The sequence below is a fragment of the Capsella rubella genome, unplaced genomic scaffold (genome assembly GCF_000375325.1).
Source record: "Capsella rubella cultivar Monte Gargano unplaced genomic scaffold, Caprub1_0 scaffold_6, whole genome shotgun sequence".
In the NCBI taxonomy this organism is placed as follows: Eukaryota; Viridiplantae; Streptophyta; class Magnoliopsida; order Brassicales; family Brassicaceae; genus Capsella; species Capsella rubella.
Genome location: NW_006238918.1, coordinates 9,456,075 through 9,476,957, shown reverse-complemented (window position 1 = coordinate 9,476,957; position 20,883 = coordinate 9,456,075). Strand labels below are relative to the sequence as shown.

The 20,883-nt window shown below is 32.7% G+C and overlaps 6 protein-coding genes across 6 annotated transcripts; 3 read left to right on the top strand and 3 right to left on the bottom strand.

The window, feature by feature from the left end:
• Positions 1 to 4,401: 4,401 nt before the first annotated feature.
• Positions 4,402 to 5,964, bottom strand: LOC111829920 (CENP-B homolog protein 2-like). Its single transcript, XM_023780024.1, has one exon. It carries the CDS (start codon positions 5,962 to 5,964, stop codon positions 4,402 to 4,404), a length of 1,563 nt encoding a protein of 520 aa, XP_023635792.1.
• A 1,197-nt stretch (positions 5,965 to 7,161) lies between these two features.
• On the top strand, positions 7,162 to 8,423 carry LOC17883358 (50S ribosomal protein L18). The gene is made up of 2 exons (XM_006286537.2): positions 7,162 to 7,245; positions 7,862 to 8,423. The coding sequence occupies exon 2, from the start codon at positions 7,862 to 7,864 to the stop codon at positions 8,204 to 8,206; it is 345 nt and encodes a 114-aa protein (XP_006286599.2). The 5' UTR covers positions 7,162 to 7,245; the 3' UTR covers positions 8,207 to 8,423.
• A 131-nt stretch (positions 8,424 to 8,554) lies between these two features.
• Positions 8,555 to 10,206, top strand: LOC17883230. The gene is made up of 4 exons (XM_006288256.2): positions 8,555 to 8,761; positions 9,066 to 9,436; positions 9,536 to 9,858; positions 9,940 to 10,206. Exons 1-4 carry the CDS (start codon positions 8,680 to 8,682, stop codon positions 10,070 to 10,072), a joined length of 909 nt encoding a protein of 302 aa, XP_006288318.1. The 5' UTR covers positions 8,555 to 8,679; the 3' UTR covers positions 10,073 to 10,206.
• Positions 10,207 to 12,416: 2,210 nt separating this feature from the next.
• LOC17883027 (60S ribosomal protein L18-3) lies at positions 12,417 to 13,914 on the top strand. Its single transcript, XM_006288677.2, has 5 exons — positions 12,417 to 12,495; positions 12,691 to 12,780; positions 12,876 to 13,004; positions 13,289 to 13,471; positions 13,563 to 13,914. The coding sequence occupies exons 1-5, from the start codon at positions 12,493 to 12,495 to the stop codon at positions 13,719 to 13,721; spliced, it is 564 nt and encodes a 187-aa protein (XP_006288739.1). The 5' UTR covers positions 12,417 to 12,492; the 3' UTR covers positions 13,722 to 13,914.
• A 684-nt stretch (positions 13,915 to 14,598) lies between these two features.
• Positions 14,599 to 16,011, bottom strand: LOC17882387 (serine/threonine-protein kinase fray2). Its single transcript, XM_023780843.1, has 5 exons — positions 15,774 to 16,011; positions 15,506 to 15,572; positions 15,116 to 15,415; positions 14,958 to 15,014; positions 14,599 to 14,878 (listed from the first exon to the last, which is right to left on the bottom strand). Exons 1-3 carry the CDS (start codon positions 15,986 to 15,988, stop codon positions 15,320 to 15,322), a joined length of 378 nt encoding a protein of 125 aa, XP_023636611.1. The 5' UTR covers positions 15,989 to 16,011; the 3' UTR covers positions 14,599 to 14,878; positions 14,958 to 15,014; positions 15,116 to 15,319.
• A 2,226-nt stretch (positions 16,012 to 18,237) lies between these two features.
• Positions 18,238 to 20,879, bottom strand: LOC17884046 (putative pectinesterase/pectinesterase inhibitor 28). Its single transcript, XM_006290088.2, has 2 exons — positions 19,823 to 20,879; positions 18,238 to 19,667 (listed from the first exon to the last, which is right to left on the bottom strand). Exons 1-2 carry the CDS (start codon positions 20,814 to 20,816, stop codon positions 18,457 to 18,459), a joined length of 2,205 nt encoding a protein of 734 aa, XP_006290150.1. The 5' UTR covers positions 20,817 to 20,879; the 3' UTR covers positions 18,238 to 18,456.
• Positions 20,880 to 20,883: the final 4 nt, after the last annotated feature.

Sequence of the window (20,883 nt, the reverse complement as noted above, 5' to 3'; positions counted from 1 at the left end):
ATTTAAAACATTTTAAAATATTTGTATCGAATCTCCCAGTAGTAGTTATTATATAGAAGTACCTTATAAACTATATAAAACTTTATAATTTTTTATATTTAAAAAGGGGTATTTTTGAAAATGGATAGATAAAGGGGGTATTTTTAAAAAGGGGTACACCAAAAGGGGTATTTCTCAAAAATTCTCTTTATTTAATCAGTTCAAGCTTATAACTATGTTTCTTGGAAAACATTATATAGGTTTTTATGTTATACATGACTATATTAGTTTTTGGAGTGATAATTGTTTATATGTTTATTCTATGGTTAAGCTTTTATGGAAGTTTGTTACATAATTCAAAATTTTAAAATTAATAAATTTTAAAATATAAGTCTATAAATTCAAAATTTTCTAAATTTTTAATTAATAACATGTTTTTTTGTTTTTAATTATTTGAATCTGTCACAAATGAAAATGTGGTAAAAAGGTTTCAATTGTTAAATGAGCGTCTGAGTGGTTTTCTAAGATATTTTAAAGTTTTTACATGACAATTTTATGTCTTTTATAATTTAGTATTTGATAGTTTTTTTACTATATTTTTGCCCCCATTAAACAAATTTTCTAGATCCCCCTGCGGGGACTCTTTTCTCTATCTGCCACCATATGTCTCTCTAGCTCTGTGCCTCAGTAACAGTTTTATTAAATACATGTCACTATCTATACATTACGTAAGTGATATTGTCATGTACTTGTGGAGACAGAAATAATAAAAGACACACACACTCGAAGGTACAATTTTGAAGTCTTTGTGATGAAAACAAAAGCTTACGAAAAAGCAAAAAAAAAACTAGATGAGGCATTTTGTTAACCAAAAAAAAAAGAGAATGTTAAGTGTTTCATATATATATTGGACTTGATCATTTTGGTAAGTGTACACAAAGCAAAATGTTTCTCATGTGGAGGCATTGATGAATTTGTCCGCAGCCCATATATGTTTTTAAGTAGGAATGTGCATGATGTGGATCGTTGATTCTGGATTTTGATGGTGTATGTATGTGATCTGAATATCTGATTTGCTCCATCGGAATAATTTGTTTGAAAAAAAAATCTGTATTTGTTTCGCAAGTAACCAGTTGTCACGGATATCCGTTAAAATCTAGATTATAACCGGATATGTGATCCATTTTTAAAAAAAAATTATAAAAAAACTGAAATCTAATACAATATAGTAATATTTACTATAAAATAGTAATATTCTATTTAAAATAATAATATTATATCAAATATATAGTTCTTCTTTAATTGTTAAAACTAGTAGTTCAAATAAGTAATTTGATGATTAAAAAAATTATAATATACTTATACAAAAATAAGAAGATTATAGTATATATATATGTAACTATTTATATATGTGTATATGTATATATATAATGGAAGTTTGTATATATATAACAAAATTCACATAATCCATTAGAATTCATGTTTTTTTACATTAAACCCAAAAAACATATTAAATGAATATCACTCATAAACTACATAAACTTTCATTAGTAACTACAAAATCACACCAACTTTTGATCTCTTATATAAATTATTCAAACTAACCAATCTAGCCACTAATTATAAAACTATATATAGTTTCGTTTATAACTTGTGATATTTATTTCACAAGTTATACAGTAAAATAATCAATCAAAATTCAGATAATCTATTAGATTTCAGTTTAAAAATTTGAATCGTGAAAGCCATGCCATTTTCTGTTTTAGTTATTTGATTGCTGTAACATTAAACAATACAACACATTAACATTGAGTAATACTCATAATCTACATAAACTTTCATTAGTAACTACCAAATCACACGAACTTTTGACCTAAGATATTAACTATACAACTAACAAATTTTGCCGATGAAAACACAAACTATTTGGTCTTGGCAAAACTTATGACATTTTACCACAAATAAAAATTTGCATATTCAAATAAAGAATGGTCTTGGCAAAAAGGGTGATTGAGGTATAACTCCACAAAAATATATACTTAAAGTCTACAACCACATAAAAACGAGCCATAACTATTTGGTCCTCAGTTTCCAACGTTTTTCGTTTGCTATTATATTCATAAGATATCAACAACAAATTTTGTCATGGTTATAAATTGATAAGTTTTCATTTTTGTAGTTCAACTAAGATGTGGTTATAAATTATTAAGTTTTACTTTGTCTAGCTCACATTTAACATTTAAACTTGTTTTATAGGCTCAAACTTGTTTTGGTTGAACATTTAATTATACATTTTTATGAGGTTGTAGCTCGTTCAAATAAAAAAGATCTTGTTTTTCGGCAAATAAAACCATATTGTATATTGATGTTGATGTTTTTAATTTCGTGTGGTATGAACATTTATTTATTTGATTCTTGTTGTTTTCGACTTTAGTCTTCATACAACACTTGTCTTTGTAATGGTAAATCCATAGAAAAAATTTACAAAAATATTTCGAATACAATATCACATAATTTATTCACGTAAACCCTTTTAAAATCAATTTCATAAACAATTAAAAATGTATTGGAAACGTGGTGATTTTTTAAAGAAAATAAAATATAAATATGGAAAAAGACATGCAAATAATAATGTGTTATATAGGAGAATCGAGCTCATATATATTATAGAGATAATCCTCATGCACAAAAGTTCCCGTAGTAGTCGAGTGACTCTCCCTTCGCTTTACCAATGCCAATGGTTAGTCATCGTATCATATTCTGGGACGATGTATTTGCTGAATTTTATGTCATGTTTTTAGATTATCAAATTACCACAATATATATTCAATATATATATATATATATATATATATATATATATATATATTTGTTTTTGTTTTGCATCAACTGACTAATATTCAAAATAAAGAATGTTAATTTGATTTATGATTATTATCAATTGAAAAAGTATATAGTATAACCTCAATTACAACACTTGATGTTTTCATCAATTTGTTTGGTATTAAATTTTAAATATTGATGCAAAGATAATTTAATTTACATTACTTTCAATATATTTATACGAAGGTATGAACTTACATCAGTTTAATACTCGATGTATATATTGTTTTTCATTAACACCATCAAGAAAAATTAGAAAAATTTGGTTTTTATATATAATCAATGTGTTTAGTAATTTTCATTAAGTTTTAGCATCAGTTGTAAATATTAATGTAAATAGTTATTTAGTTTATGTGCATCTCACATCGACTATACTGAAAATTTGCCATATAATTTGCTAATATAAAATAAATTTATTATTAATTGAGTATTTTTATATTGAAGGCTTTGAAGCTATTAACTAACATGTATTTCCTCCGTTTCTATATACATGATCTTTTAGGTTATTTTTTTTCTTCTAAGATATACTTATGATTTTCTCTCAAATATATGCAAAATTAATTATAGTTTTATTGATTTTAACATATAAGTATCATCAGCCCAAAACGATTTTAATGTTTTGCTTTTATTTCAACTATTGTCATTAATGATTTTGGTTTGCTTAAAATGAATGTAGTAGTATTTTTTTTTAATTTAAACATCAAATATTCAAAATTGATAAAATATGTAATTATACTTATTATATATAAATGTTATAAATACTTCTCCCTCCGTTTTTATTTATGTTTAAGGTTCTTACACACAAATTAATAAAACATATAATTTCTCTAATTCCAAGGCCATTTTTGTTTTATAATCGGCTTCGTCAGAGATCGGCATCCGAAAATAAACGACGACAACAACAGAAGAATTGATTGAGAAAAAATGAAAATGACGCTGCGACTAGTTTTAGAGCTAATACCAGTGTTTTCAGTGTCGCTAGAAAAAATATCGATCAATATTATAATTGATGCGACTACTTTTAGAACTGATGCTGGTGTTGTCCGTGTTACTCCCCACATACTTCACACACAAATAAGTTGGAATTTTGTGTCGCTGATCATTGACGCGATTACAAAACGAACACGACCATAATCACTTACATAAATGATGCTATGATTGTGTGTTTTCAAGCATTAGAAATTAATTTTTGTACTTATTCAGTTGTCAACACACACACACACACATATATATATATATATACGGTTTTGAACGACATAAACCAATATGAATTATATATATCTCAATACAATTTGTTTTTACTAATGACGAATCAATGTACAGTAAAACCTCTATAAATTAATACTCGATAAATTAATACTCTCTATAAATTAATAAATTCTTTCAGTCCCGAGTTGGGCCGGTGTAAAAAATGACACAATTCGATAAAATAATAAGATAATAATTATTTTTAAAATCCCTTGTAAACATATGGTCCCAACAATATCATAAATTAATAATTATATAAATTATAAAATATATATATATATATATATATAGCTAAGAAAACTTAGAGAAATATGACTCTAATGTTGTTTGCCTATTCTTAAATTTGCATTCTTGTTGGAGCTCATCTCTAATCTTTCTCATTGCATCAAAAACTTCTGGTGTTGTTTTCTCGAATCGCATCCAAAAATTGTGAAGAACTCTAGACGCTATAATTGCTTCCTTACGTGTAACTGGTTCTAATGGTATGGTAGTATCATCTTCGACTTCATCATCACTTGTAAGGATAGTAGCAACAATTTCTTCTAAACTTTGAACTTCTGAACATGCAACATTTTCACCTGGATAATCTAATAAACTATTGGCATCAATTCTGTTGCGATAGCCAAGATTATTAATCACAGCATCAAGTTCATGAACGTCAACTTCACAAGTGGATCCATCCAAATTCCTTGATTCGATATCCTCCGAGCGAATCTTGCAATGTCGAAAACAATTTGCTATTGTCTCTTGTTGAACATTAATTGTCCAAGCTGCGACTGCAAAATTAATAGCATCTAAAACATTAATCTTACTTGGATAAGGTTGTTCCAACTCGTAACCTTCTAAAATCTCACGGTAAAATCTCCTCCGGTAGTGCATCTTGAAAGCTCTTATTATTCCAGCATCACAAGGTTGAATTTTTGATGTCATGTTAGGTGGTAGAAAGAACAACTCAACATTTTGTAGCCCTTCAATGTTTTTTGGATGCGCTGGACAATTATCTACCACAAACAAAACCCTTCTACCGTGCATCTTTTTATCAAACCAACGGATGTATTCTTCAAAAATCACACTTGTCATCCAAGCTCTTTTGTTGAAACGGTATTCACAATTCAAGCTGCTCATGTTGACATTCTTAAAACAACGTGGCTTTGCATATTTTCCAATGATCCACAATGGAACTTTTTCAGAACCATCCGAATTACAGCAAATAACAACTGTCAATCTTTCTTTGTCTTGCTTTCTTCCTTCAAGTTGTTTGGTAGCAAGAGAATGATCAGCTTGTAACCTATAAAACAAACCAGTTTCATCCATATTAAAAACATCTTTTAGTGGAAACTTATCTACTTTCTCCCTTATAGCCTCCAGCTTATTCTCCATGTCATGTATATCAACTGATCCACTCTCTCCAAAACGACGAAAAGATTTGATACCATGTCGTAACTTAAACTTTTCAAGCCAGCCTTGAGATAATTGATGCTCTGAATCTTGTTGAGGATTTAGAAGTTTCATCGTAACTTTTGCCTTCTCCAGTATTAGTTCTCCAGTCATATTCACTTGATTTTGATGTTGGAGAAACCACTCAAAAACAACCTTCTCCATATCTGGAAATTTTGCTGGTTTGTGTCGCTTAGTAGCTTTGCCTTTTTCTGTGTTAGTTGAAAGATACTCAGCTGAACGTTTGAGTGTGTTTGAAATTGTACCTTGGCTAATTTTTAAATGAAATTTCTCTTCAATCCACGACTGTAACTCTCGTTGCGTACATGCCATATAATCTCTCTTGTACTCACATAATTCTCTACGAATCTGATCTGTCATCGTTGATTTGGAAACACCTTTGAGATGAGACACCATTGTTGACTTTCTATACTATCAAAGACCTAAGAAAATCACGTCTCTAAAATTTTAGTAATACAAAACCAAACTAAGGCTTCAATGTTCCTTATGTAAAAACTTCTACGTGATGCACTAAATAATAAGGAAATAAAAAAATAGAAAAATTCATAAAACAATATGTAAACTATATATAAAAGTATAGAAACTATATACTGTATTAAGACAATTCTATAAAAATATGAATATATATTTAAAACTTCTTATTTTTAATAGTAAATTTTCAGAAATTAGAAAATCAGCAAATCTCTTTATAAATTAATAAATTATTAATTTATCGATAAATTAATACCTCTATAAATTAATAGAATTTGCTGGTCCCAACATTATTAATTTATAGAGGTTTTACTGTATTTGAAATTCATAAGTTGAAGATTGTTACCTTTAGTCTAGTGCTTTCAAAAAACTGTAAATGTCAAAACATTTATAAGTTTTGTAAGTCGTTTGTTTTTTCAACATTAGGTCAAAATAAAATCCTTCCTTCGTAGGTAAGTGTAGCAATATGATTAACAATCAAAATTTTATTCTTTAATTATAATGTTAAGTGTAGTGACCTTAAAACTATAGATATCTTATATTACAAACAATTTTTCTTTGCTTTACATATTCCTTAACATGTATTCATAATGTAATGAAATAACTAAAATCAAATTAATATTCTTTCAAATTAATTAATGTTTTACTACCTTCACTTTTATGGTCTTGTAAACATGTGTTGCGTGAAAAATATCATCTATATATAACATCGTGGCGAATTAGTTTTCATATAGATATTTTCGTCTTGATATTTGAATAAATTTTTATGGGGTTATTAGCATGATATGTAAACTTTGCTTGTATCTATTTTAATTTATGTACTAATGGAGAATTTTTCGAAATATTATTTAAATAATAATTGAAGTAAATTGATGATTAATTTTCTTTTTTTTGGGTCAATTAATTGATGAAAAATTATCATTTTTATTCCTTTGTCGACCATTCTTTATATAAAAGAAGCCCGATGGGCAATGTGAAGCCTTTTGAAGCCCAGTAATATGAACCCAATATTATGGGGATTTTAAACACATTGAAAAGTTTTAGGGGTTTATTTCGATTAAACAAATAAATCGAGGTCAGTTCTGTTATTTTAATTATCAGAAAACCCCTAAACGCATCTTCTTCTTCTTCTTCTTCTTCTTCTTCAAAGATCAAGAGATCGCTTCATACAGTTCCACCTTCCAAGATCTTCCTCAGCAGCTACAGGTACGCCATTATCGTCCACAATTTTTTATTTTTTTACTGTTATAACTTTTGGATTTCATTTCGTGAGAGATTGTAATGAAGAGGTTTTAGTATAATCTTCTCTACTTGGTTTAGTCTTCGTTTTCCTGGAAAATGTAATTGGAGAAATTAGATAGAATCGATTCTAGTTAGAGAGATACATATTCTCTTGTAGTTTAGATTACGTTTGTAGTGTGAATCACAAATTCGATATATATCCACCAAGTGTTTGATGAAATGTCTGAAAGAAGTTAAATGCTGTGTAGCTTTATTAAGGATCCTCGATTCTTATAGGCTTTGGTTTGTTTGAGTGTGACATCACTCATAAGCGTTTCTCTGATACTGTTTACTCAGAAAAGTTTTGTCTTTAGATGCGATGGTTATTTCTTGGTATAGATAATGTTATATCATCCATTGAAGTTGTCTCTCTTCTCTGTCACGTAGTGCAATTTCGATTACATCCGTTACGGATTCAAAGTTTGAATCTTGGTCATGGGTTGTTTGATGGGTAGTGAAAGTTAAAAGAGTTGTGTGAAACCCCTTTAAAATGTTTGATTTTGATTCTCTGTTATAAAGGGTTTTATGCTTTGTTTCTCAGATGGTGATTCCACCGGCAGTAAGACCACCACGTCTCTTCGACTACCTCAAACCTTACGTGCTGAAAATGCACTTCACAAACAAGTTTGTTCACGCACAAGTCATCCACTCGCCAACAGCTACAGTGGCTTGCTCAGCGAGCTCGCAGGAGAAAGCATTGAGGGAAACAATGGACATCACACGGGACGTCGCTGCTGCTTCAAAGATTGGTAAGATTCTTGGAGAAAGACTCTTGATGAAAGATATCCCAGCTATTACTATCCATATGAAGAAAGAGCAGAGGTATCATGGTAAAGTGAAGGCTGTTATCGATTCTGTAAGAGAAGCTGGCGTCAAGTTGCTTTGAGGATTATTCAATAATCTGAAGCAGTTTCATCTTGTTAATTTGGAACATTGTCGTTTCTTTTTCCGGTTAATCGGATAGTTTGAGATTAGATTGGTGTCACAATTAAAGCCTTGCTTTATTAAATCCATGTTTCTTGCTTAAGGAGAACAAGAGCTAATGAATGTTATAAAACTTATCAGCTTTGACAATGGAAATAAAATAGATTATAGTATAAAAATTTAATTAGTTTCTTATAGTATACTGTGATTAACGGTGTTTTCTTGATAAGATTATTCTAAATGAGATGTTTTGATTAATCAATTAAAGTGAGATTCTGTTCTAAAAGACACAATTTGACGGAGTCTGTGCAATTGGGTATTCGGGTCGACCCGGAATACTCTTCATCTCGGGCAAGACTTGTAGAACCTTTAGTCACGACGAGTACTCGTCTTTGTCTTATGCTTCGAGCTTAATTTAGATCAGTAGAGAGAAAGATGGGAAGGTGTTTAACGAAGAGGGTGTATCTGATTCAGAGTCCGATCTTGTTTCTTCATCTCTTGATCTCCTTTTCGTCAGGTTAGTATCAAATCTTATGGTAATTTGATCTGTTGGTTAGATTTCAGAAATGGGTTCCAGAGATATTGGATTGTATTACTCAAAGTTTCAATCTTTTATCAATTTTGTCGTTTGGATCATCTTGACTCTTCTGATGCAAATCAAACTGATTAGAAATGATAGCTTAGGTTTGGGATTGTTTATCATTGGAAAGAGATGAACTTTGGAATATAAACTTATCAAAAGCTGTTTAATTTGAGTGAGATGCTCTGTTTAGGTGGTTATATATACTTGCTTAAGAATGGTTGTAGAACAATGTTTTCAGGTGCAGTGAAACCAGAGTTGAAAGGTGTATGTGTTTCTAAAGGAGGGAGGTTTCCGCCATATGAATCAGAAGGAAAGCCTCCTAAATCTGTTGGTAGAGGATCCAAGGATCTTACAATGTGCCGGGTGTTTCGTAAAAGGACTTGTTGTTCTTCTGTTCAGACAAACCCGGCTTTCGTAGCTGTCAGAAACCTGGCTACTTATGGAGAAGCTAGTGACGAATGCTTGCAGCTGTTCGAGTTATTGGAGTGTTCAATCTGTAACCCAAATGTTGGAATTCAACCAGGTCCTCCTCGCATTTGCGGTTCGTTTTGTGACAGAGTCTTTGAAGCTTGCAAAGATGCATACTTTGCTAGTAATGTACTTACACGGGTATGAAAAGTTCTCGTTTGGAAGATTGTGAAACAAATGGGCATGGAATTTTTCTCTCTGTTGATTTTTGGAATCTAATGGTTTCAAATATGTGGTTAGGCGATTGGTCCTTGTGGAGTAAATGGTAACATCATATGCGTTAAGGCCTCAAATTGGGAGTCCAATGGCACAGCATTCTGTGAAGCAGCTGGTTTTGCTGTTCAAACAAATGGTGATTCTAGAGAAAAACCATGCTACGGAAGCAAAGCGAGTCTAGAATCAGTGGTGGAATCATGGTCAAGAGACTCCCGAAAGGAGACGTCTTTAAAGACTGAGACTTTATCATGTTTTAAAGATCTTCTCCAATGGGTTCGCGAAATGACGACGATTCAGAAAATTTCTTTGGGAATGTCGTTTCTTGTAGCAGGACTGTTCTTGATCAGGTCTCACCATCCTGGCTTCTCTCTTCACGTAAGCCTCTAAGTGACATTTCACCATACTAACACTTGCTTTGGATGCTACAGGCAATCTAATAACCGTTATCAGAAGCAGCGGCTAGCTGCGATTCAGAGGACTGCTAGAAGATTGGGAGGAAACATGAACGGGAACTCATACAGTGCAGCTATAAATAGAAGGACAGTTCAAAGCTCTGATTAAGCTTATGGAGAGATATATTTTGTGGCAGTAGTTTGTAAAAGCCAGGAACCAACTGTTATCAGAGTAAACTAGTGAAGTCTCGTTTCAAGTGAAATTTTGCCAAGAACTGTGTTGTAATGTTCTGTCTTCTTATACGGATAAAAATTAGGGACAAGAAAATCAAACCTTTGCGAAGGATTAAAGATGAACAAATATGGAACCTTGATGATAAGCAAAAACGTTTGTAGAACAAGGAAAAAGAACGGAATGAGACAGTTGCAGCAATCACACTACTCACGGGGGATGCAAACAGGTCCATCTTGCTCCGTCTCTGCTTCCAAGACGGCGATATACTCCATTTGGCGAGAACGGAATTCTCGCATTCATGGCACGGCTGCCTCATCAACTCCCTTACTACTACGAACCATCGACAAGCTGATCCGTAACCGCATCACGTCCCTCGACTACTCCAAGAAGCCACGTCTGCAACTGCTGATGCAACGTTGGCTCATGGTCTGGCCGTGAGATTCTTTACCCATACAAACTGTCTTTGTAATAGTCGTTGTTTTGCATTTTTCAGAGTTTTTGCTCTTTGAACCTCTTGTACATAATTTTGTTTAATAAATTACACATTTAAACAACAACAAAAAAGAACAAGGAAAAAGAAGGCCTAGGCATATAATCCAATATCTGAAAGCTGATCCAATAACGATCCGGAAAATCCGGGTTCTAAATGATTTTTTATTTTTTGGTAATGATATTTTAATCATGTGTAACTATTATGTACTATATGGTATTTTCCAAATATATTTTTCTAAATGATATTTTAATCATGTGTTTATGTAAATTCTCAGAAACCAAATATTTTTCCAAATACTCTCATGTATACCAAGGTTTGTTTTTTTATTTTTCAAACATTTATATTAATTTTACAATATTTTAAAATTTTAAATTTTGTTGTTCTTTTTTAAAAAAAAAAAACTATGAACGATAAAATAGTTATATTCATTTTTGAGAAATTTCTTTGGATACCATCATTTTAGTTTTTCTTTCAAAAATACCGCAGTTTGTTTGTTTGTTCCAAAAATACCATAAAAATTTTATTTTTCCAAAAATACTATAAACATAAAAAGTTGATTTTTGAAAGTATGGAATTTTTTTAATGTTTAGGTTGATTATTAATATTTCGGGTATAATGTTTAGGGGTATGTTAATACTGTTTAGAATTTAGAAATTAGTTTTGAATGTTAAAAAAATAGTATTTGTTTTGTTGTATTTTTGGAAAAATGTATTTTAGTGGAGTTTTTGGAAAATAAAACTTATAATGGTACTTTTAAAAAATACCTATTTTCATGGTATTTAAGACAATTCATCTACATTTTTGTTGTTGTTGTTGGTGACATATTGAGTTAAAAAGGTGAAGAATGACAATATAATTTTTAGAAGGGAAGCTCCCATACCTACTAAAACCAAAACCATTAAACCAAATAAAACCAAATCATCAAAAACCATAACACGTATCAAAAATATCAATTGTTTATATTTATATAGAAATATTAGGCCGCAAGCTGGTGTTTGACTTGCAGCCATAAAAGGCTCCGAAAAAACACAAACTGAACCTTCAGAGTTTATAAAACTCAAAATTTGTTATTCAAGATGATTGATCAATCCCAATTCATGGATTAATGATGTAGTATATAATAAAAATGTTAATAATTAAACCTTTAGTGTGATTTTATTTACAAGTCATATTCACTATAACTATACATAAATTACATTATTACAAAAAAAAACATTAATTACATTGTTATGTTTAGTTATCTATATGACATTTTTTGAAAGATTTTTTTTAGTAGTTTTTCTCCATGCATCTCAACAAACATAAACACAGTTTATAATATATTTTACATTATTAATAGTTTCCAAAATCATTGCACATATATTTCTCAAGGTTTTTATTTTACAAAAGTTTAAAATCTTTTTCGAAAATCATAAAATTGAACAAAAACAAACCGTAATTTAACTATGTTATAATTTACTAAATCTTTAACTTTCCTTAAAAACGGTAAGTTATCATTTCCTCTTATTATTTATTTGTTTGCTTTTGTTTCAATAATAAAGTTGTACTTAAAAATACCTTTTTAATATTATAGTTTTTTTTTTCTGTCCACTAAAATTAGCATTACAAAATCATTAGAAACCGTTCATAAAAAATAAATGGGCTTAACAATTGGGTTCATAAAAGCCGTTCATTACTAAAATTCGCAATATTTCGAGTGATGTTTAAGAAATGGGCTTGTAGTTTGGGCCTTTATTAAAAGCCTAAAGCAAAGATGAAGCCATGAAAACCTAGAAATGTAAGGGAGCTTGCTAGTGGCTACCTATAAATTCATAAACCCTAACTTCATTTTTCGTCTCACAGCACAAACCCAGACGCAGCCATGGTAATTTTCTGATCTCTTCTCTCGATTCGACCTTGATCTACTAGTTATAGCAGATGCTTGTTCCTCTGGTTTCGACAGTGGAATCTAGGTTTTGGTAGATTTGGAGTTGTGGTATCTGTTTTTAGTTTGAATCCTGAAGTGACATTGCATTTGAGGTTGATTTATTGGGATTTCTTGTTGTTGTTGTTATTTTAGGGTATCGATCTTATCGCAGGAGGTAAGAGTAAGAAGACCAAGAGGACGGCTCCTAAGTCGGATGATGTCTACCTTAAGCTTCTCGTCAAGGTAACAATCATGGAGATGTCTCTTTTATTGTTCTCTTTCTCTGTTTCTTTCATGGGTTTGCTGAGATTTGGTCTTTACTTGGATAAATTTCGCAGCTTTACCGGTTTTTGGTGAGGAGATCTAATAGCAAGTTCAATGCTGTGATTCTCAAGAGGCTTTTCATGAGCAAAGTCAACAAAGCACCTCTCTCACTCTCTAAGCTCGTCAGTTTCATGGAGGGCAAGGTTTGTTTTATTAAAGCAACTCTCTTTTTACGGTATTCATGCATCTAAAACCTGTCCCGAGTCATGTAGTTTAAACCCATTTCTGGAAATTGAAGTTTCATTTGCTAAAGTTAAGAGTTTTCAAATATGCATGTTACTGTTAGTATTGTAGAATAAGGTTATCCACTTGAATCTGAGAATAATGTGATCCCCTTCCTTTGTTTCTTACTGTGATTTAGATTTCGTTTCGTCAGATCCGCTCATGATTCTGGTGTTGAAAAGTTGTGGTTTTTTATTTCTTATAGGATGGCAAGATTGGTGTGTTGGTTGGAACCATCACTGATGATTTGAGAATTCAAGAGATCCCTGCCATGAAGATCACAGCTTTAAGATTTACTGAGAGGGCTAGAGCTAGGATTGAGAAAGCTGGAGGTGAATGCTTAACCTTTGATCAGCTTGCACTTAAAGCTCCTTTGGGCCAGAACACTGTAAGCATATTGTGAATGGTTGTTAACATCTGTATGTTCTGGATTGTTAAGCTTAGTTATGATTCTAAACTGTGTGCTTGATGTATGACAGGTTCTTCTTAGAGGACCAAAGAACTCTCGTGAAGCAGTGAAGCATTTTGGACCAGCTCCTGGTGTGCCACACAGTAGCACTAAGCCATATGTTAGAGCTAAGGGAAGGAAGTTTGAGAAAGCTAGAGGAAGGCGAAAGAGTCGTGGATTCAAGGTCTAAGGAAACCTTGTTGTGGTTCGTTGTGCTCGTTTTAAAAAACGAAGTTTTGGTAGGGAACACTGGTTCCTCTGTGCCCTGTTCTAGACATTGTTTTATGATTTTTGCTTTTCTGTTCTTAATTGACAATTGGATATTTTGGTTTGTCTTTTTTTTATCTTACAACTTTTATATTAGCCTAATTGAGTTACGTCTACACTATGAGCTATAGAAATTAAGTCAAGTATAACACATCCTACATTATATAAAACTCTTAAATTGTTGTAAACTTTACTTATTTTTGTGCATTAAAATTCATATGAACTATATCGACAATGTTCAGTATATTGTTTCAAGTAACAAGACATCTTCTACATATGTACAAAGACAGATGCCTCTTTTACAATTAGGACTACAGAGGTAGGAACGAGCCATGCATTGTTATTTCTTCTTCAGAGATTCATGTTTACTCAATTCATCGATGTTAGTCTACGTATTCCTAAAGAAAGTACCATTATTCCGTTCAGTAACAAGTAAATCCTCTTTTGTTTTAACTCATGAATCTTGGACCAAAGTCCCTCTACATGTTCTTAATCTCTTCACATATCAGCTATAGAAAAGGATAGAGAAAATTGAAGCTTGGAAAATAGAATTTCCATTACCATAGTGAAACTTAGTAAAGAAGAAGAGCTTCAAGGCTTCTCAGCACAAACGTATGTATTCCAACAACATTGGAACAACTCCATGTTAAGGGAGATGTTCTCAAAAGTTCCAGACTGGCTGGATTTAAGAAGTTGGAATAGGTTAAATGTACGCACCGATAAAATCTCAGTAACCATTCTCGGGTTTCCAAGAAGAACAATGTGCGATAACAAAACTTTCAAGACGAAACAAGAGAATAGAAATCAAGAAACAAGTTCAAAAGGCTTATAATAATAACTCAAATCCATTACATATTCGTCCTCCCAATAAACAAAACAAGAATCTGACTCACCGGACAGATACACAAACTAGAATCTGATCACATAACATCTTACATTCTTGTTGTTGTTGAGATTTTGTCATGGAGACAAATTCCACACAAAAAACTAGTCGAAACTTGCATTCAAGAACTTAAGCAGTTCATTTCTTTTGCTCTCTGCAGCTTTGTCCTCTTTGGACTTGTCGACCTTCAGCAGAATCTATATAGCCAAACACACAGAAGAAGATAATGAGCAATGAACGGAATCTTGCTAGAAACTTGAATGAGTCCTGACTCACCTTTTTCCCTGAGACAGCACTTCTACGCTCACCATTGTCTTTGTCACGACTCAGAAACTGAAAATCAGAAAAGAAGAGAGGCACAACGGTTAAACTTAAACAAAGAAACATGAACTTCGTGTAAAGTTTAGATCTTTATAGGTATAATGCTTTGGTACCTTTGATAGTTTAACAGGACCGCTGCTTCCTTCTCCTTCCCCTTTCTAAACAAGACTCACAATGCCAGGACCAAAAATAAAAAACAAAGAAAACACACAAAAGTCCCCAGTTTATCATGTCACCAACCCCAGCTCCAAGTTCGAAGAGGCCACAGAGAAAGGCAAAAAGAAGTATTATAAGTAACTTGTTATCTTGATGAAAACTTATCTAAGACGTAATGAGAAACAATAGCTCACCTTCCTGTCTCTATTCTTATGCCGTTTATGACGATGACTCTTACTTCGTTCCTTATCCTTAGCCTGAGTAACAAAAATGATTACTTTAAAGCTGAACACCACTAAAGAGTGAACCATCACAACAGCTTACGAAGTGGAGTAAACAAAAGCAACCTTCTTTGGCTTTTCATGCTTCTTGTGCCTTCGTGACCTCTCGTGCTCACTATCTGAGCTCTCACTTCTGTCACAAAAACGCAAATATCACACTCTTAGTCTTAAATAAACTACAGAGAGTTCACCTAACGATAACTTCATCCAGATTAAACTAAACCTAACCCTAACATTGACGAACAAAATTGAAATGTGAAACTAGTTCCGATCCAGAAATTAAATTAGGGTTTTGAATTGTATAACTCCGTGAGAGAAGTTGACATCGACGTACCCGGAGGAATCGGAGTAAGAAGAAGCAGATGAATCGGAGGAGTGATGGCGTCTACGGCGCTTTTTGGAGGTGGATCGACTCTTCTTACGTACCTTGAGCGAGTCTCTGTCACGGTCGTTTCTACGGCGACGACGGCGATCTCTACTGCGGCGATGAGAGTCTGAAGAATCAGAGGAGACGTCGGAGGAAGACGAAGATGAAGAAGAAGCCGCCATTGTTGAGAAAAACAGAGCAAAATTAGATCTTAAGGGTTTTTGGTCAAAATATATAAGAAAGATATTTTATTCGAAATAATTAGAGGGGTTAATTTTGTAACAAAGAAGACTTAAGGGTATTGTTTACAAATATTAAAAGGTTAAGGAGCTTTATGCAACCCTGGATCAATTACAATTGTGGGAGTTTAGGTATCCATTCAGGTTTGGGTCGGATTTTTTCGAATTTTCGAATATAAAAAAGTATGACCCACTCGAATAACAAAATCAAAATGATTTTAATCATTTATGAAAAAACCAAAGTTATCAAACTAAATTAAATTTTAGAAAAAAAAAACTTCGAACAGCAAAACACTAAATTCAAGAAATTTAGTATTCCAACTGTAGATTTAGTGTTACGACAAAGACTATATAGGTTCACATAGTTTGGGTACCCATTCTGGTGTTCGGATATATCCGATCGGAATTAGACATCCAATACATTTAGTATAAACACACAATCGGATATTTTATATGACTTATAACCAATCTAAACTGCTTACTTCGGATAGGATTCGAGTTAGAGTTTTGGGTACGGGTATATTGCCCCCTAAATTTACAGTAAACCCTTTCATAGTCTTCAAGCCTTCATGTGCCTGAAGTTTGGTTCAAACTTGAACCTGAATTTTTTATTTTCAAAATCGGTTTAGCAATTGATTAATCACTACAACAAAACATCACATAATCATATAGTATTGTATCCTGAAAATCGATTCAATTCAATAAGATTTCATTAACCAAAATATTTTACCAAAAATTATTCATTTTTAATGTTTTAAAATTTGTTTTCTCATTCTTTAAACGTCAATTGGATAAAGAAATGAATATGAAGTATGAACCGAAAAACTTAATATACATGTCTATCATTTTTATGGGCTGATAAGATTTATCTATTTACAATTTCTTAGAGCTTTAGGTGCTTTGGTTGATCTTAATCATGCTTCCTAATTTAGGGTTAAGTTTTGTCTAAAATAACATTCTTTGAAGATTTGAGCCAATAGTAACAAAACATTGTTTAAGATGTGTCATAGTTGCTTCCTTAGTAAAGTCTTTAGTTATCCTTCGACGTTTTGACCTTGCGTATACAAAAGTGTTTCTAATATATAACTAGATTTTAACCCGCGGTACACCGCGGGACGACATTCCTAAAATGTATTCTTTTTATTAATTTTGTTTGGTATATAAGAGTGTACAACTATATTTTGATTGTTAATTCTATGATTTAACTCGTAGAATATTATATGATAATTTATTTTTATATAATCGTAATTTGATCAAATTAATTAAATAAGTATAATATTTAAAATAATGAAATGATATTGACATAATATTTATTTACATAGTATAATTCCGTATTAAAATATTTTATGAGTTAAAATATAGTAGACAACCCGTAAAAATATATATAATCATAATTATGTAAATTAAAATCCGCCATCACATGACCCGTGCTACACAATTATCATTAATACGTTAGTACATCGATTTTTGTAACGTTTGAGCAATATACATCCGTTTCAAAAAATTCAAATTGCAACATATGCAAAAAAAAATTTATTTTTTATTATACATATGTTTATGTAATAATATAAATTTAAAAACAAATAAGATCATATAAAGATGTTGAAGAAATATTTGATTTATTAGGGAGATATTTTAGGAAATTTTGTTAAATGTAATAAATATTGATTTCTAATTTTGCAATTTTATTACGATTTAATTATAAAATTCATTTTAAACTTTTTCTATTTAATCAAATAGCAGGGATTAATTATGAAAATATCACAAATTAAAAGGGTAGAACACAAAAGGTACTTCAAAAATGTTAATATAGATACCACAAGAAGAGGAAGTCACTTAGTCTTAAGCTAAAAGTGTGGCTGTTTTTATGTTACAAAGTTTAAGCTTGTATTAATATAATTTTAACAAAAAAAATTTAATGTTTTTTTTTTCAAACTCATCCAACAACTAAATATTTTTGACAAATTTTATTTTAATGTTTTTAACTGGTAATTTTACGAATCAGTAGACAATTTAGTTGTTTTCTTTCATGAATATAACATCATAACAATTTTAGGAGTATACATCATATATGCCATTCCAAGAATCCTATGTTGTTATGCATATTCATGTATTTGTTACCTAAACCCTCCTATTTATACATCTTGTTTGGTTTTCCAAAAAAAAAAAAAAAACAAGATGTACCAATTAATTTTATAAAATTTAATTACAACATATATATACATGAGTACATGACCAGTTAACACGAATTTACAAAGCTAGTCATAGTTACCTCATCAATTGGTAAACCAATAATACTGAACCTGACGAATTTTTCAAGGTTTGCCACAATATTAAAACCAAAAAAGGCTTTGTCAAAATATTTCCTTTTTCTTCTTCTAAACTTTTGTTTTAAAACACTCCATCTCTAGTTAGATTGTGTCTTCGGATCCCACCTCAACCGAGCTTTCTGGAGAATCTGATGGTGACATAGATGGAGATGTCGATGAAGCAGATGGAGACTCTGTAGGAGAAGCTGAAGGAGAAACTATTGGCGAAGCCGATGGAGAGATAGAAGGAGAAGCTGAAGGAGAAACTGAAGGTGAAGTTGATAGAGAACCAAGATAATCACTTGGTGGTGAAGCTGAAGGAGACACTACAGTTGTTGGTGAAGCTTGTGGGGAACCATGATGACCAGCTGGTGGAGAAGTTGAAGGAGATATTACTGCTGAAGGTGTGGCTGGTGGAGCACCATGATGACCAGCTGGTGGTGAAGTTGAAGGAGATATTACTGCGGAAGGTCTGGCTGGTGGAGCACCATGATGACCAGCTGGTGGAGAATTTGAAGGAGAAGTTGCTGTTGAAGGGTAAGCTGATGGCCCTGTTGTGTTAGAACTAGAACTAGTTTCGGAAGAACCTGGGCTAGTTGCATCAGTTGCTGAGTTGTTTCCAGAGAAAAGACCAGGGATGTATGGTACACCTTTACCTGGAATCCAAGCATCACCTTGAATGTATTGAGCTGGGGTGAATGTAAGGATTTCCTCTTCACTCAACTTCTTGATTCCGGGCCAAGTAACTCGTTTTGTGAGACCTGAACCCGGTCCAATGTTCCGCACCTCTGAGTAAAAAAGCGTCTCAAGGCCAAAGTTTCCAAGCCATGGTTGCCATCCTTCGGGCGGGATAAAATCCGGGATGAATGTATTCATGATGATAGTTCTTGAAAACTCTTTCCATGGCCTTCCAAGATAAGATTTGCTGGTTTCCTTGACTGCCAAGTAATCTGGTTCCCCAACGATGGTACATCCTTGGAGTACGAATCCTGTGGATTCACGCGGATCTTTACGTCCGTGGGCAGTAATGGGGCATGCTTGGTTCGGGAGTGGCTTTCTTACCAATAAAGTACAGTTTTGAAATACCGCAGCTGCATCTCCAAAGAGAAAATCGATTGTGCCCGAAATAGTACAATCGCGGTAAAACTGACGGTGAGAATGTGCGTATAGAGTGTCTTGGTACCCATCGAATCTACAGTTGTAGAATATCGATTGATCTGCTAGAACCCTAATCGCTACCGCTTGATGTTTTATTGGCCCTGCTGTGTTCTCAAACCCAATGTTCTTAGCAATGAAATGGTCTCCAACAATAGCTGCAATAACACCATTACGCTCATCAAAACATTGGACCTTATGCAATATCTATACCAGAAAAGAACATTAATTCCCGATTTTTCTTGGGCTATAATTTACATACAAATTTTCTAATAAATAAATGTAAAAAAAAACATGTAAGAGAAATCATTACCAACGGTTGCGGTTTTGTAAGTGGTAATACCGTCCTTGTAATTTTTATCGCCGGTAATGACAGTTTTGTCAGAACCATCACCGATGAAAACAAGATGTGTCATGCTTCTATTCACCTGAACGTATTCTTTATAGATTCCACCTTTGATGTGAACCACAAAAGTCGTGTTCTTCTTCTTCGGGACATTAAGTAATGCCTCGTTGATCGTCTTGTACTGACCGCTTCCGTCCTGAGCTACCACTATATCTGGTTTAACCTCGGACATAGGAGCATTCAAAAGCCTACGCGCTCGCGCATCCATCCACGAAGGAAAATCTTGGGACAGCAGCCGGCGACTACTCATCTCCGGAATCTGCAATTGTCCCAAGTAACTCGACATCTCGCTGACCATTGCAAGCCCGTTATGCGTTAACTGCACCGCGGTTTTCAACGCCTTCTTAATCGTCTCCCCTGCATCCCCTTGTGTCCCTTGAAACCCTTCAAGACAAGTCTCCTCATGACTAATCGTAGCGCTAAGCCAAAGCCTCAGCTTAACCAAAGCCTCGTCTATCTTATGAAACTCGAACTTCCCTAACTCCTCAAACGAGTTACTAAGCTCACCGATTGCGTAATCCATCAGCTCTTTGCATTGATCCAAGGCCATCTTCGCCCTTGGATCTTTTTGTAGCTCAATCATAGTTTGTGACTTCTTGGCCACGTCACTTATTTGCTTCATTGTCACGTTAAACGCTGTCTTCACCAGCTCTAAAGGGTCTGATGTGTTCTGTGCATCTTTCCTTAGAGTATCTTCACAAGTCTTTTTGTAATCAGTTGGTGCACAAACTTCTTTAATGGCTTTAACAGAAGTTGTGATTTCTTCTTCACCTTCGTTCTTGTTGACGCTAACGCCTATGGTAACAGCCACAACCATAGAGATTAAAAGAACAGAGGAGACAGAGATAATTATGTATCTCTTTCTCCTCTTTGCATCATCGTCGTATGATCCATATGACATTTTTTTTTTTTTTTCTGTTTTTTGTTTTTCTAAGTTTTGTTTTTTTTTGTTTTTTTTTTGGTTTATA

What these genes read in the sequence shown, in the direction of transcription:
- LOC111829920 (XM_023780024.1), bottom strand. Translation starts at nt 5,964, where the DNA reads ATGGTGTCTCATCTCAAAGGTGTTTCCAAATCAACGATGACAGATCAG.
- LOC17883358 (XM_006286537.2), top strand. Translation starts at nt 7,862, where the DNA reads ATGGTGATTCCACCGGCAGTAAGACCACCACGTCTCTTCGACTACCTC.
- LOC17883230 (XM_006288256.2), top strand. Translation starts at nt 8,680, where the DNA reads ATGGGAAGGTGTTTAACGAAGAGGGTGTATCTGATTCAGAGTCCGATC. An exon ending in CTAGTAATGTACTTACACGG is followed by an intron (nt 9,437 to 9,535) that starts GTATGAAAAGTT and finishes ATATGTGGTTAG; the next exon opens with GCGATTGGTCCTTGTGGAGT. An exon ending in GCAGGACTGTTCTTGATCAG is followed by an intron (nt 9,859 to 9,939) that starts GTCTCACCATCC and finishes TGGATGCTACAG; the next exon opens with GCAATCTAATAACCGTTATC.
- LOC17883027 (XM_006288677.2), top strand. An exon ending in ACCTTAAGCTTCTCGTCAAG is followed by an intron (nt 12,781 to 12,875) that starts GTAACAATCATG and finishes TAAATTTCGCAG; the next exon opens with CTTTACCGGTTTTTGGTGAG. An exon ending in TCAGTTTCATGGAGGGCAAG is followed by an intron (nt 13,005 to 13,288) that starts GTTTGTTTTATT and finishes TATTTCTTATAG; the next exon opens with GATGGCAAGATTGGTGTGTT.
- LOC17882387 (XM_023780843.1), bottom strand. Translation starts at nt 15,988, where the DNA reads ATGGCGGCTTCTTCTTCATCTTCGTCTTCCTCCGACGTCTCCTCTGAT. An exon ending in TCTTACTCCGATTCCTCCGG is followed by an intron (nt 15,573 to 15,773) that starts GTACGTCGATGT and finishes TTTTTGTGACAG; the next exon opens with AAGTGAGAGCTCAGATAGTG. An exon ending in AGCATGAAAAGCCAAAGAAG is followed by an intron (nt 15,416 to 15,505) that starts GTTGCTTTTGTT and finishes TTTGTTACTCAG; the next exon opens with GCTAAGGATAAGGAACGAAG.
- LOC17884046 (XM_006290088.2), bottom strand. Translation starts at nt 20,816, where the DNA reads ATGTCATATGGATCATACGACGATGATGCAAAGAGGAGAAAGAGATAC. An exon ending in TTACAAAACCGCAACCGTTG is followed by an intron (nt 19,668 to 19,822) that starts GTAATGATTTCT and finishes GTGTTATTGCAG; the next exon opens with CTATTGTTGGAGACCATTTC.